This window comes from Haemaphysalis longicornis, unplaced genomic scaffold (assembly GCF_048455015.1).
Source record: "Haemaphysalis longicornis isolate Haplotype H1 unplaced genomic scaffold, Haemaphysalis longicornis Haplotype H1 scaffold_12, whole genome shotgun sequence".
NCBI classification, from domain to species: Eukaryota; Metazoa; Arthropoda; class Arachnida; order Ixodida; family Ixodidae; genus Haemaphysalis; species Haemaphysalis longicornis.
The window spans coordinates 86,901,370-86,913,712 of NW_027526225.1; the positions used below are offsets into that span (position 1 = coordinate 86,901,370).

Genomic DNA, 12,343 nt, shown 5'->3' on the forward strand with positions numbered 1-12,343 from the left:
TTGCCATGAAGCTGCACTAAAGGAAACACCCCGCGTATTATTCACACCCCTACTTTGTCACTAAAATTTTTGCATATTTGGTGCCGGTTATACGCGCGAAAATACGGTAACTCAGTCCTGGAAGAAGTTTCCTGGGACGTCCTCCCAAGAGTGTCTTCAGGAGGAGGTCTCCTGGAGGACGTGTCAGCATCTTCCCTATGATGCTTGGCTTTACTGAGCGCAGACTCTCAAGTTTAGTCTTCCGCCACCCAGCATTGTCTCGCTTTGCCATTAAAGACACCTTTATGGGCCTCATTAAAGACCACCAAATGGCACTGGGCTTTGTACTGGCAGATGCTTTCTGGGACCTTGCAGTTGCCCAGCGACACTTGGCTTTCACTCCAGAAGACAGCCACCTGATCCTTGACACTGCCATATGATGGTTTCCCTTGTGCTGGCAGACACACGTGCCCCCCCCTTTCCACCTCTGGTCAAATGACGATACCTTGCTTTGTCAACCCTCGTTGAAGACCACTGAGCTATGCTTTGCTTCGTAGAGGAAGACAAGTCCCTGGTCCCTGCACCATCATTCAGCATCTGCTGGCTTCATCCTGGTGGACATTGTCCCTTCATCGTCTGCAAAAGCCTCGTAGCTTTACTTTGCACGAAGTAGTTAAACACTTCAGCCAAATAAACGCAAGAATCCAGAGAAGCAAGAAGCTTTCAGGGTCTTCACACAAAGGAAAAGAGGCAGGGTAATGAAGTTTGTCTTTATTTATGGAAAGCCAACAGTGTCATTTGTTTCTTTTTTTTAAGGACCGAAACAGAATCGGCCAGTGGTTGTGTTGTTACGCACACCTTTTACACCGATTTTTCACCATTTCGTTTGTGCAAACATTAAATTGACGGCAACTTTTCTCAATTCCCCATTTTGTCAAACGCAGGCGACGGCTCACGGCAACGCCTGCTCAAGGTATCTTACCATTCCCGCGCAGACGGCCATTTGAAAAGAGCCAAAACTTCAGACAGCGTTGAGCTCAGTCTTAGCGGTCGCCTAAACAGTGAGCCTTGAGTAAAGCAACCGAAGTTGCAACCCTTCACTTGTTTACTACTCTCAACAGATGCACATCCAACGGCTGTAAAACCACTAGAGTGACAACTGCCCACAAGTAGATGGGATGCGAACCCCATCCCACCCTACCAAATACCGAGATGAAAAAGAAAAGGAGGGGGCAGCATGCCGACAAAAAGAAGTACAATACTTTGCCTTCCGTCTGGAAACAGTATTCCACGAGGCTGACGTTACAGACGCCGTTAAGATTCCCCCACAAAACCAATTCGCGGCACACTGTCAGTTAACACACTAACGACTCTCGTACACGGAAAACAGAGGCGCCCCAACAACAAGATCCACAGAACTGATTGCTCTTGACGCTCCGCCATCACGCGGAGGCCGCGACCCTCGGTCATCCTAGAGAGAAACGCACAAATACTCTTTACTAGTACAAACAACACAGGCCTTGGCAATTCACAGCTGAGGCAGTAAAAACAACATTCAAGAAGAAAAGCGCATTATTCCGCTCCGGCATCACCACACACCGTGTTCTCGTTACCACCGGTACACAAAGCCGAGCGCAATGGACCGGCGGTCTCCTGCCCCCCTCGTCGTAATTCATCTACGGTTTTATATACAGGACCTCGCACAGTAAACGGAGCAGACACATTTAGGGTGGAGCGCGTAAGCTTCTCCTCTCGTCGAGACTCTCGCTGAAGCGTCTACGCTTTTGTTTGTCGTTTTTGCTGGTCTCTAGAAAGCGGTCCGCCGGCCACGTTCCGAGGCCTAGCGGACGTTACCTTTCACTAAGGAACGCACACTATTACAATATTGCAAGCAGGGAGGGTTTTTTTGCGCTCGGACCATTTCCAAAACACGAACCTTCGTAGTGAAGGATATCTCTGGCTACCTAACGATTGCAGTTCCGAAGCAACATAAGTAAGGCTGCGAAAGCTCTTCCGAGTCCATAGAATTGAAACGCAGGTGGGGAGGTGGAAAAAAAATGTCCCAAGACCACAAAAACGAAACCGGAAAGTGTAAAACATGCTGCTCAAATGTTTTGAGTCTTCCAGCACACCGCCAACGCCTAGCACTGCTGGGAAGCCGTTCTCTCAAACAAAACCAGCACTGCACTGCCATTCGTGACCAACACACCGCCATGACGCAATGCCACCCCAATTCGGACATCAAATTAGAACGATGTCAAGCAAACGAACAAGCACTATCACACCTCTTCGGGAGCCCACCTAAAAGGTTCAAAGACCCTTGCCTGTGCTTTCCTCTAGACTACAATTCAAAGTTTGTGAGTATGAGAAGGACATGTTTCAAGCAAGAAGCACGGTTTTGAGCAGGGTGGGGCTTTTGGACACTTGTGGGACACAATTTGAAAATCCCTGTAGTGCAAGAAATGTGCTTTACCTGCTGTGGCACCACTCCTCAGAATTCCAAGAAAAAAAAAAAAAACAGTAAACCAGGGACCTTGAGCCCTTACCCAGATTTGAAGCTTAGAGGCCCATGGCAAGCTAGCATATTGGTAAGCAGGTCTGCCTTTATCTGTAAGACTGTCTACGGTTTTGAAGGAAATGCTGAAGAACACGTGAAATGCGTGCCCATCCATTCCTATGCATACACTATTTTCCATAGGCTGCAGAAGTGCTATAACTATGTAATCAGCCATGCGAGAAGAAATGAACGAAAAAATATGAAGTACCTCGTGAAGCAAACGTGTTGGAGTGCCAATTACGACGTGACATACCAACGATATGTATGAGAGAACAAAAAGTTACACATCAATACCACAGTACTCTGACTTGTGAGAGTCAGTCCGGTGATTATGAAATAGATAACAAAACGTGACGATGACTCACTTAAGCCTCAAAAAAAAAAAAAAAAACTTAGATCTGCCCGGGGAGAAATTGAATAAGCCACTGCCACATTCACACATGCATGCACACACACTCGAACAGGCTACATAGAAAATTGAACAAGCACATATATGATTTACTGGCATCTCAAGGGAGTGCTGTAAAGATGTACGATATTAACACGGATCACAGTGTAGCTATATTAGAAAGAAACCCGATGAAAGCCCACTCAACAAAACTGCCGATTCAGCATGCAAGGTTTACAAGACAGCAGATCCCTTGTACATTAGCGAATGATTTATGCGATGCCCTGTATTTTGCAGCTAGTTTGAGAATGATCAAATTAATACAGGCGTTACCGTTCAAGCGCCAAATTTCACTCTTTATTATTCTGCAATCTCAAAGGTTGGATTGTATGCTAAAAGATGTAGCATTTGCACTGGTCTCTGCAACTCCATCTACACCAGAGCAATGCCTTCATCGCTCTTGATTTAAAGCTGGCGTAAAAAGACCGACATTACATTCAATGTCGAAAATAGCAGATTGCTTAGGGATACAATCTCTGCACTGTACAAGTAATCTGCTGCCCATCGAAAAACACGAATTTCGACAATACGTCCGCCACACGTTCCAAGCTTAGTGCCACTGTGATAAACTAGGCACACTGCATATGGGGGAAGCACACTTCTTCGAACAACAAGGTTGACATAATGCAGGGTAAACCTCTTGGCAAACGTCCCCAGGCCAATGGTCTATTTATAGCCCCAAAGGCCCTTTCTTATTATAGCTTCCCAATGCTCCCCCAACAAGAACAGCTCTTAAAGCCTTCAAAATTTTTCAAAACCGACTTTTCATAGCTACTATGTCGGGTGCCAAAACAAAAACCATGGCTTGAGAACTAATTCGTGCCAAGCGTCGTTCGCAGCCTTCTCGTGTGTGGGGAGAGTACCAAAGTTGCGAAGAGTACGGATCCGAGGGAAAAGAGAGAGAGTTTGAGGAACTCCTGTGCTCTCCACAAGACGGAGTCTCCTAATATCACAGTACAGCTTTGTCAGTCGGGGGCGGTCGAGGTGTGAAGAACATTAATGTGTGTGCGAGTGCTCTAGGATGGTTACATATGCTGGGCCGAGTTAGACAGGTACCAAGGCCACCTGACCAGCGAGGACAGCTGAGAGAGACAGCAGTTGGAAGCTTGACTGGGTAATTGAAACCTAACGTTCACTTCACTACTCTGTCAGTCAAACCCTGAAAATCCTAAGCTGTAGATTTAGGCCACAGCGCATGCGCCTCGTGGCTTTTTAAAATTGTATTGACTCTTTAGGAACATATTTCTGTTTTTCACGCGATAAATTAGCCCAGGCGCATGAGGAATTTTCAGAGACTTTAGCACTTTTCCAATTTTTTTAACAAAAAAGACAGAGCTGCAAAGTGCACGGAATGCTAGTACTAGTTAAGACTCCAGAAACCACTTCACAGTTCATGCCAAAATTTCACTCACTGCACTGTGTATAACTGAAAAACACAGCAACGTGTGTTATGGCAGGTAGTTGAGTGTGTTAAATTTTGCTAAAAAAAAGATTTGCTATCTCTCACCAAATAACCTCGCTGATCAGCTAAAAGCTGTGCAGTCTTTTTTTTTTTCCTTTTAAATGTTGGTGCCACAATTTTTTTTTTGGTTCATTTCGCGACGGAGTGAAAACCTTGAAAATCTAACAACAAGCATTCCTACTATTACACTGTTTTTTTTTTTCACATGCAGGGTCTGAATATACACCACGACACAACGGCACGCATACTTTGAGTGCGCCTTGACATCAGCACTAATATTCCACACACACACACACACACACATATTGGCAAGACATTTGCTTCAACTCGCACATTGATTCAGGAACATGGATTCTCAGCCTAGATGTTCAGCAATGAGCTAGTACATGCCCTATATTGCTGATGAAAAGTTTACAGATTGCATCAGACAAACCGCTGATGTAGCATTCATCTTTAAATCCTTGGCCACAAAGATTTGCCTCAGAAAAAGAAAAACAGAAAGAGCAGGAATAGCCAATCAATTACTACAGTCGCAGTAGCTAAGTCGTTTACATTTTGCACTTACCAGATTGTGAGGTGAAAGAATGCAAACATTTGTTGATTTACGAATTCGAGTTTTTTTTTTTTTTAGGACTGCTTATTTTTGCAGTTATTCACAGACAATGGAAAGGAGTCTAATCTATTCGTCAATTTTCTGAACACGCCTTGAAAAAAGTCCTTAGCAGAAATTGCGTCCTTTTAGACATAAAAAAGACTAGTGGTGCCACAGCAGTTCCCACACACAAACACCAGGGCTTTCAGATGTTACAGCACAAAGACCAAAAGTAATGCGAATACGCACTCGCCAAATTTTTACTAAAAGAAATTTAGCTGCTTGTATTCAGACAAAAGCTTTGGCTCATTACAAACACCACCGATACTGCTAAATCTACAAACTAAAAAATGTTCGCAGCACATGGTCAAATCATGAACACTGCCAATACTGGCAACAACATTCTCTGCGCCTTTCAGGAAACGAGTCCCTTCTGTGAAGCAGAAAGAGAGGAAAGAAAAAAATGATCTGCTCCTTAAAACCTTAAACATGTGCTACCCTACCCAGCTTTTGGGGACTCCCATGCAAGGAATGCTAGCTGCGCAGCTAATGCAAGCTCGGTCGGCAATTGTCGCCTTCTAAAACGACGAAGTTGTGCGTTAACTCAGTACAAACCTGAACCCATGCTCAGCCTCAATAATTTCATCCCGCCCTGCAAAATCAGCGCTGCCTCACAACGTTGGCGCATCAAGAGGTTCCGTAATCAGACGGCCAAACAGTCACACTTCCGTTCTTTAGTCCTCCTAACAAGCAGACCTTTGTAACGTTTCTGTAAACAAAGGACCAGAAAACAAATAAAAAAAGGGTTGGTCAGCCGTCTCCTCTGTTCAGAGCAAGATCACAGCAAGGACTGTGTAAAACTACTAAGATGGAAAACAGAGTGGGTGCTCTGTCATGGGCAGTCACCGAGCTATTCTCAAGAAGAGGTGAGCCATTCATTACTTATTTCTGACCATACCTCCATGAACATTCCGTAAGCGGCACTACACGTTCCACATGCACAGTGGGGGCAAGCATGCGCACAGGGAGAAGGAAATGGGGAAGAACCAACGACGCCATGGACAAAGTGTGGAGGGAAGACGTTCCTAAAAGCTGCTCTACATCGAAAAGCGGCAGCAAAGCACTGAAGTTAGAGGCCACCCCATTAAACAAAAAATAAACCGAGCAAGTGAAAGAAAAAAAATGGAGCATACGCTTATAGCAAAACTTGGTCACTTTACAGGACGCACAGCCTTGTGCCAATGTAAGAGCCAGCACTTCCTATTCTGCCCAAATCGGGTGAAGTAGACTTGGGTCAGTGACAGGCAGTTAAAGCAAAACTAGGAAGACTACGCCGTGCTTTTTAGATGCGCCGTTGCTGGGATAGGAAGACTATATAAAAACATGTGTAATTTTTTTAAAACGAATTTTTAACAAGGCATTTTTAGATGTGCTGTTTTTCACGAATGGCAACTTCCAATGGCCTTATGTTTATGGGTAATTTCTACATTTGTAAAGGTTGGGCATAGAAAACTAACTGCACCAACTTAAACCATTCCAGTAAAACCAAAGTCGTATTCGTCGGAGATTTCAGAACGTCCAGTTGAGTCCTCCGACCAGGTAGTACCCAACGAAAAGGTTCGGCAGGTTTAAGGCTCTCAAGCACTGTGCATAAAAAGCCAGACGATACAATTCAAAAAATAAAAGCAAGAGCATAGCAAGGTGGACAATGCTAAACAGTCACGGCGCACACGATCAACGCAGTGCACCAATCACCACTCTCATCTCCTCCCTTCACCGACCCCACGCTTGTCACATTCACCCCACTTTCGCAAGTTCCGATGGCAGTGCTTTCAAGCAAAGAACACCAAGCGACCACTCGGATGGTAACGCTTGCAGTTGCATCTTCAGTGGGCCGTCGGACGGGCCCCATTGCATCCATCGAGGACATCTGTGCCGAGAGGTCTCGCGGGAAACTGTGCAGTGAGAGGCGTCACTGGCTGCCAGTCGCCGCAAGGCAGTCTCCGGGACCGCTGGCATCTGTGAACACGGTCACTGACACCATTCGACAGCCCACTCAGTTCGTCTACCTGCTTCTACTGCATCCTCTCAAGCTCCGGCCACTTCCAAAAAGGCACCGTTTCCCTGCAGCTTAGTTAAGTTACGACATCTAACACTCGAGGTGTCCAAAGAAGCATATGTCACAGCAAAGCAAAGGACATTAGCGGATGAATCAAACGAGCCAATTTTTCTGGATGCCCAATAACCAGTTAAACTTTATACACAGTTCAAAAGCCTTTGCTTCAAAACAAGCCAATATAACGTCAGTTCTGTAATCCATACCCCCGTCACACGGCAGATCTAAAGACGTTTAGAGCAAATGCCATTCGCTCTAAATCTCATTAATTCGGCACTACATGAGAATACCAAATGATAATTTTGAGGCGAATGACATTTAGCAGCTAACTGAGGTTCGGGAGCTCATTCAGCAGCCAATGAGTAGCCTCGACAGCAGTGGCGTGTCACTAGAGAAGAAAGTTCAGCTATAAACCACAGAATGCTGTCTCTAAAAACGGTCAGTAAACATCTCGTCCCCAGTGCGGACACTCTACCCCAATACAGATTTTTTGCGGACTTGTCTAGTGATGTCACCTAAACTGGTAATTTTCTTATTTCTATTATTCAAAAGTAATCCTTCGCTATGTTTTAAAAAAATATTCTGTGTGAAAACCTTCTAGATTGCACTCGAAATTTATTTTGCGGCTTCTCGAGCTCGCTAATCGTCAGCGCTATCACATTCAAATGACATTTGTTTTGCTGTGTAGATCCGCACGGCTGAACTGAATGTCATTAACAGCTAATATCATTCACTTTTAACGACATCACATTTGCCGTGTGACAGGGGTATCAGTCGATTCATATTTCTGCCATGGCAGGGTTGCTAAAGTTTGGCAGTTTAACGTGCACAATTTACTTAACTAAGATCAAAATAAATAGCTATGTACCGTAACAGCATCGAAAGTTGAACCAGGCGATATGTTTGAATTAAATGGGAGTAGACCGTAGCATATACGGCTGAAGTTTAGAATACGCTGAACAAGACCTTTGCATTAGATCGGAAATGTCAGCAGGCTGCACAACTCTCCGAAACTGCTTTCTACGAGACACTGTTACAACTTCCCTGGATTCCGCATTCCACTACCAAGCTTCATTGTTCGCTGCAACATGCACCACACCACTCCTTTGATGTTCACCACAATAAACCTAACTTCACTGCACTGTCGCAAGAATGCGCTCTTTTTTCTGCATAAACAGCGTCCGTGCAAGTTAGATCTGTCTCAAAAGTACAGAAACTTCTTGAAATGTCTGCTCAAGAAAAAAAAAAAAAAAAAGCAAGTGAGAATTTTTTTTTTTTTACTCTCAAACTATTTCTATGCTAGCAGATTCCCCGAAACAAGCTCTTTTCCCATTACCATTCAAACAAGTTTGTTGCAATCCGTTAAGAACTCCTAGAACCGGGACGACATTACGAGCGGGATTTGGACATGCAGCAGGCGACGAAAACGTAAAAGGAGCGCACGGGACGAGTTTACGGCAAATGTGAAGGAGTAATGCCAAATAAGAGCTCCGCAGTGGAGGAAACAAAACTTTTTAACGCGAAGGCTGGAAAGGCAGTCAAGAGAAACATTACAGACGAGCAAAAACACCTACAACCAGCATCCCAGACTGGGAAAACCGCCATCCAAAAATGACCAAAAGGCGCCCGCCAGAAACGTCCCTTCTTTTTTCCGCGCCAAACACAGCGTCAGTAGTGAAGCTCCGCACGTGGATCGCAAAGAAGGGTTGTGCGTACATGTGCTTAGGTAATCCACACTTCACAGAGCGCTTTTGGGAGGAGCACATTCTCTTCCTGCTGCTAGCACCTTTGCAAGAGAAGACTTCTGCGTTGGCTGCCAAAAAAAAAAAAACGTTCCTCCCCACGTATGCCCCCAGTCCTTCCGGCAATGTCTGTCAGTCACATCAAGCCAAGTCAAGACAACAATGAGACGGCACTTTCCCCTAGAGGTCCTAGTTCATTGGCGTGCCAATACACAGCGCTACATCAGCCCTCAATAGAACTACGCTGCCTGCCGACGTAGCGGCAAAAAAGCAGAGACCCTCTGCAATCCTCCCTGCGAGCGTTTGCAGAAAGACAAAAAAAGAATGCTCACACCGGATGGAGATGGCACTGCCCTTGCAGTCGCGTTTACAAACACAAGACACCGCTTAAACACTCCCTCAAAGCCCCCGCCCTTTCCAGACGTCCTTCCCAAGCGGCTCACAGTAAAGGAGCCCTGACCAAATCATTCCAGAACGTTCGCTTGGCAAGGCACAGATGCCCTCTTGCACTGAGCCCAATCCTTTTCCAACAACACTGCCAGCATTCCAAGACCAAACTTCATCCCTCTGCTCGACGATCAACAACAGTCCTCCGACTCTCTCCCTCCGTCAACAACGCAATCAACTCTGAACAAACTCCAACAACGGCAGTCGGCCTCAGACTTGAAGCCGACGCCACAAACAACAACCATGCCCAACCGCCGAGCACTGCAGATCATGCACCTCCAAAAACACTGTGCTTGCCTGCAACCGACAGCTTGCCGGCCGACGGGCGTCGACTTTCGCCTCGCCCCCAACATCACCAAAAAAGGCCGCTCCAACGAGCGCAAAGCCTGCGGTGCTCGACGGTCGCGCCTTTCCTTTGAAAAATCTTCCTACACTCTTAGCTCTCTCGCTCATTCTCTCTCTCTCTCTCTCTCATCTCTCACTCTGGAATCACCGGGAAATCTGACTGGCACCGTTCACAGCGCCCTGTCGTTGCTCCGTCATACGGCCCAGCACGTTTTCTACCCACCGCCCGGCTGTTCGAATTACGCGGCAACTATCCCGCGCTACAGCTCTCCCTAAAAACACCCGATTACTGAGGGGACAAAGTTCAGAAGAGCTTCTTGGTGGGCCTTTTCTTGTACCAAGCTGGGAAACCGCGGCGGAGCAACGACAGGTCACCAAACACTTCAAACCCTGCATCACCACTTCACCTGGCAACTCTTCCGCATCACTCACAATATCACTCGGTGTCTGGACATGCCCTGACCTGCCAACGCTCCCCGAATGAAAGCTCATCTCCCTTCCAATTGCATGCCCTTAGCATTCAGACTTCCCCGGAAGCAGTGTCGATCTACAGTGCCGCTTCCCATGCCTTCCAAGAGGGATCGGGGCATCGATTGCACAAACGTGGCTCCACAGAACACGAGCTTGCCACACGAAGTGCGGGGACGGGAGCATTGGCAGGGTTGGGCGGGAGGGGCGGACAAGACCCCGACAAACAAGCAAAAACAAAACTAAAAAATAGATGATGACAGTCTCAGAAAATGAAAACAGCGTAAAAAAAAAATGGTAACGACCTAAGACGGTTGTACAGTGCTGGCCTTTGGAGCTGACAGTACCGGACTGGCCCCTCGAAGGCAGCCGGCCCACTTGTCGAAGGAACACCGAACTTTGACAGCACTGTGTGGCCTTTGATGACACAGACGACACCGACCGGCCGTTTTCTCGTTGGCGAAGCTACTCGACCTCCGGCGACATTGAACGACCTCCAAAGACACTGAATGATGCCCTTCACCGACACCGATGGGCGTTTTGGCGACGCTGACACCAGCCGACCAAACCTTTGGTAACACAGACCGGCCCCCCCTTCCGACAACACCGACCAGCCCGCGACGACACCGACTGGCCTCACCACCAACAGCAGTCATTTGTTTACACCCCTCCGTCTTTTCCAAGAAAAGTTCTCGCCGCCCAGCCGAGTCCCCGAAAAGCTCCTCCGTTGTCGCCTCCGCTTCACCGGCAGTTCTCCTCTTCGATCACCCCCTCCAGCACACGGAAACAAATGTCGAGGGGTCACGTGCACGCGCGGCAAGGTCGTCACCTCCGCAGTGGTCGCCCCCAGCCCGGTCGCGGGAGGCTGCTGTGGACACAGGCGCCCTCCTCGGCAGGTGGACACACAGCCGCGGCGGGAAGAAGACCGCGGCGGTCGTTGCCGGGCCTTCTCGGTGGCTCGGGGGCGTCGCGGCGGACCACTCCCGCCACCCCTGTTCCACCGCGGGGGTGTTGCCGCTGTCGTGGCGAAGAAGAAGAAGGGTGGACGGGAGGCGATGGTGGCCCGATGGGCGAGTGGTCAGGCTGGGGTGGCGGCTGGCTTCACTTGTTACCCTCGGCGGCCGACTTCTCCGTCAGCTCCTTCATCTTCTCGACGTAGTCGGAGAAGGAGTCACGGAAGCGCGACCAAGACTTCTCTGGAATGGTGATGGCCGCCCGGAAGTTGTTCTTCACCTGCGAGGTGGCAAGTTGAAATGGGCTGCGGTAAGCTAAGAGTTGGTAGATAAATTAATACTGGTTACTTATGGTGCAACCTAAGCCCAATGCCAAATCAGTGCCCCTTTTTATGCATTCTGTTGTTGAGAGAAGCAGGATGTCACGCTGCCGAATTATCACTTGTCGTGCACATTTTACTACTGCGTAGGACCATTTAAAGGGACCCCGCAGCCTTTACCATTGACTACTGAGAATGTATTTTGGGGTGAAGTCTATTGTCCCAGCCATCTCCTCCCGCAAGAATTATTAAGATCTGTTCACTACCACCAAAACTACGTGCAATGAGAAATCGTGCATAACTGTTCCCTCGCAACTTGACCACCGACAATGTGACGAAAGCAGCGCGCTCGCTCCCGGAGAGGGGGGCGGTTCCCGCTGTTCTCTTTGACGGCCTTCACTATATCACAGGTCGGGGAGTTTTCTCCTTTTCTCCACAGTGTGGAGGGATCTATTTCCGGTCTGGAGCCACAAAAAAGCAGGCATGGCTGCCTGCCCACAAGCGTGCGCTGCGGCTGGTAGGGCATGGCGAAACGATGCTAGGGCATCTTTTTCGCCTGTGTCCAGTGCTGAGGCTGCCCAGCTACGCACACAAGCCTGTGGGCTTATGCGAGCTGGATATTTTGCTGTATTCGTACCTAGACAATAAAACATTATTATTATTATTATTATAATTATTATTTTTGAAGCAATAAACGTTAGTTGTCGAGTGGTCTGGTTGAAAGGGGAGTATTGAGTCTGCCACTCAAACTCCACGCGCACTCAAAACAAACAAACAAACAAAAAAAGCCCAAATTGCGCGTGCAGGTTCAGGCATAGAAGAGGTTGGTACACAGCGGATCGTCACAGGAAATGCGAGAAATTAGCCGCGAAGTTGATCAGCGACAGCCAATAGGACAGCCATGGCCGCAATGA

The 12,343-nt window shown here is 47.6% G+C and overlaps 1 protein-coding gene across 2 annotated transcripts in view; it reads right to left on the reverse strand.

Moving 5' to 3' along the window:
* Nucleotides 1-735: 735 nt before the first annotated feature.
* Nucleotides 736-12,343, reverse strand: part of Pur-alpha (Purine-rich binding protein-alpha) — a 138,845-nt gene continuing 127,237 nt past the window's right edge. For both annotated transcript variants that reach the window (XM_077693659.1, XM_077693660.1), the window contains one exon: nt 736-11,389. In XM_077693659.1, coding sequence (XP_077549785.1) covers nt 11,258-11,389 — 132 coding nt within the window. In that variant the 3' untranslated portion in view covers nt 736-11,257. The remainder of the gene's footprint in view (nt 11,390-12,343) is intronic.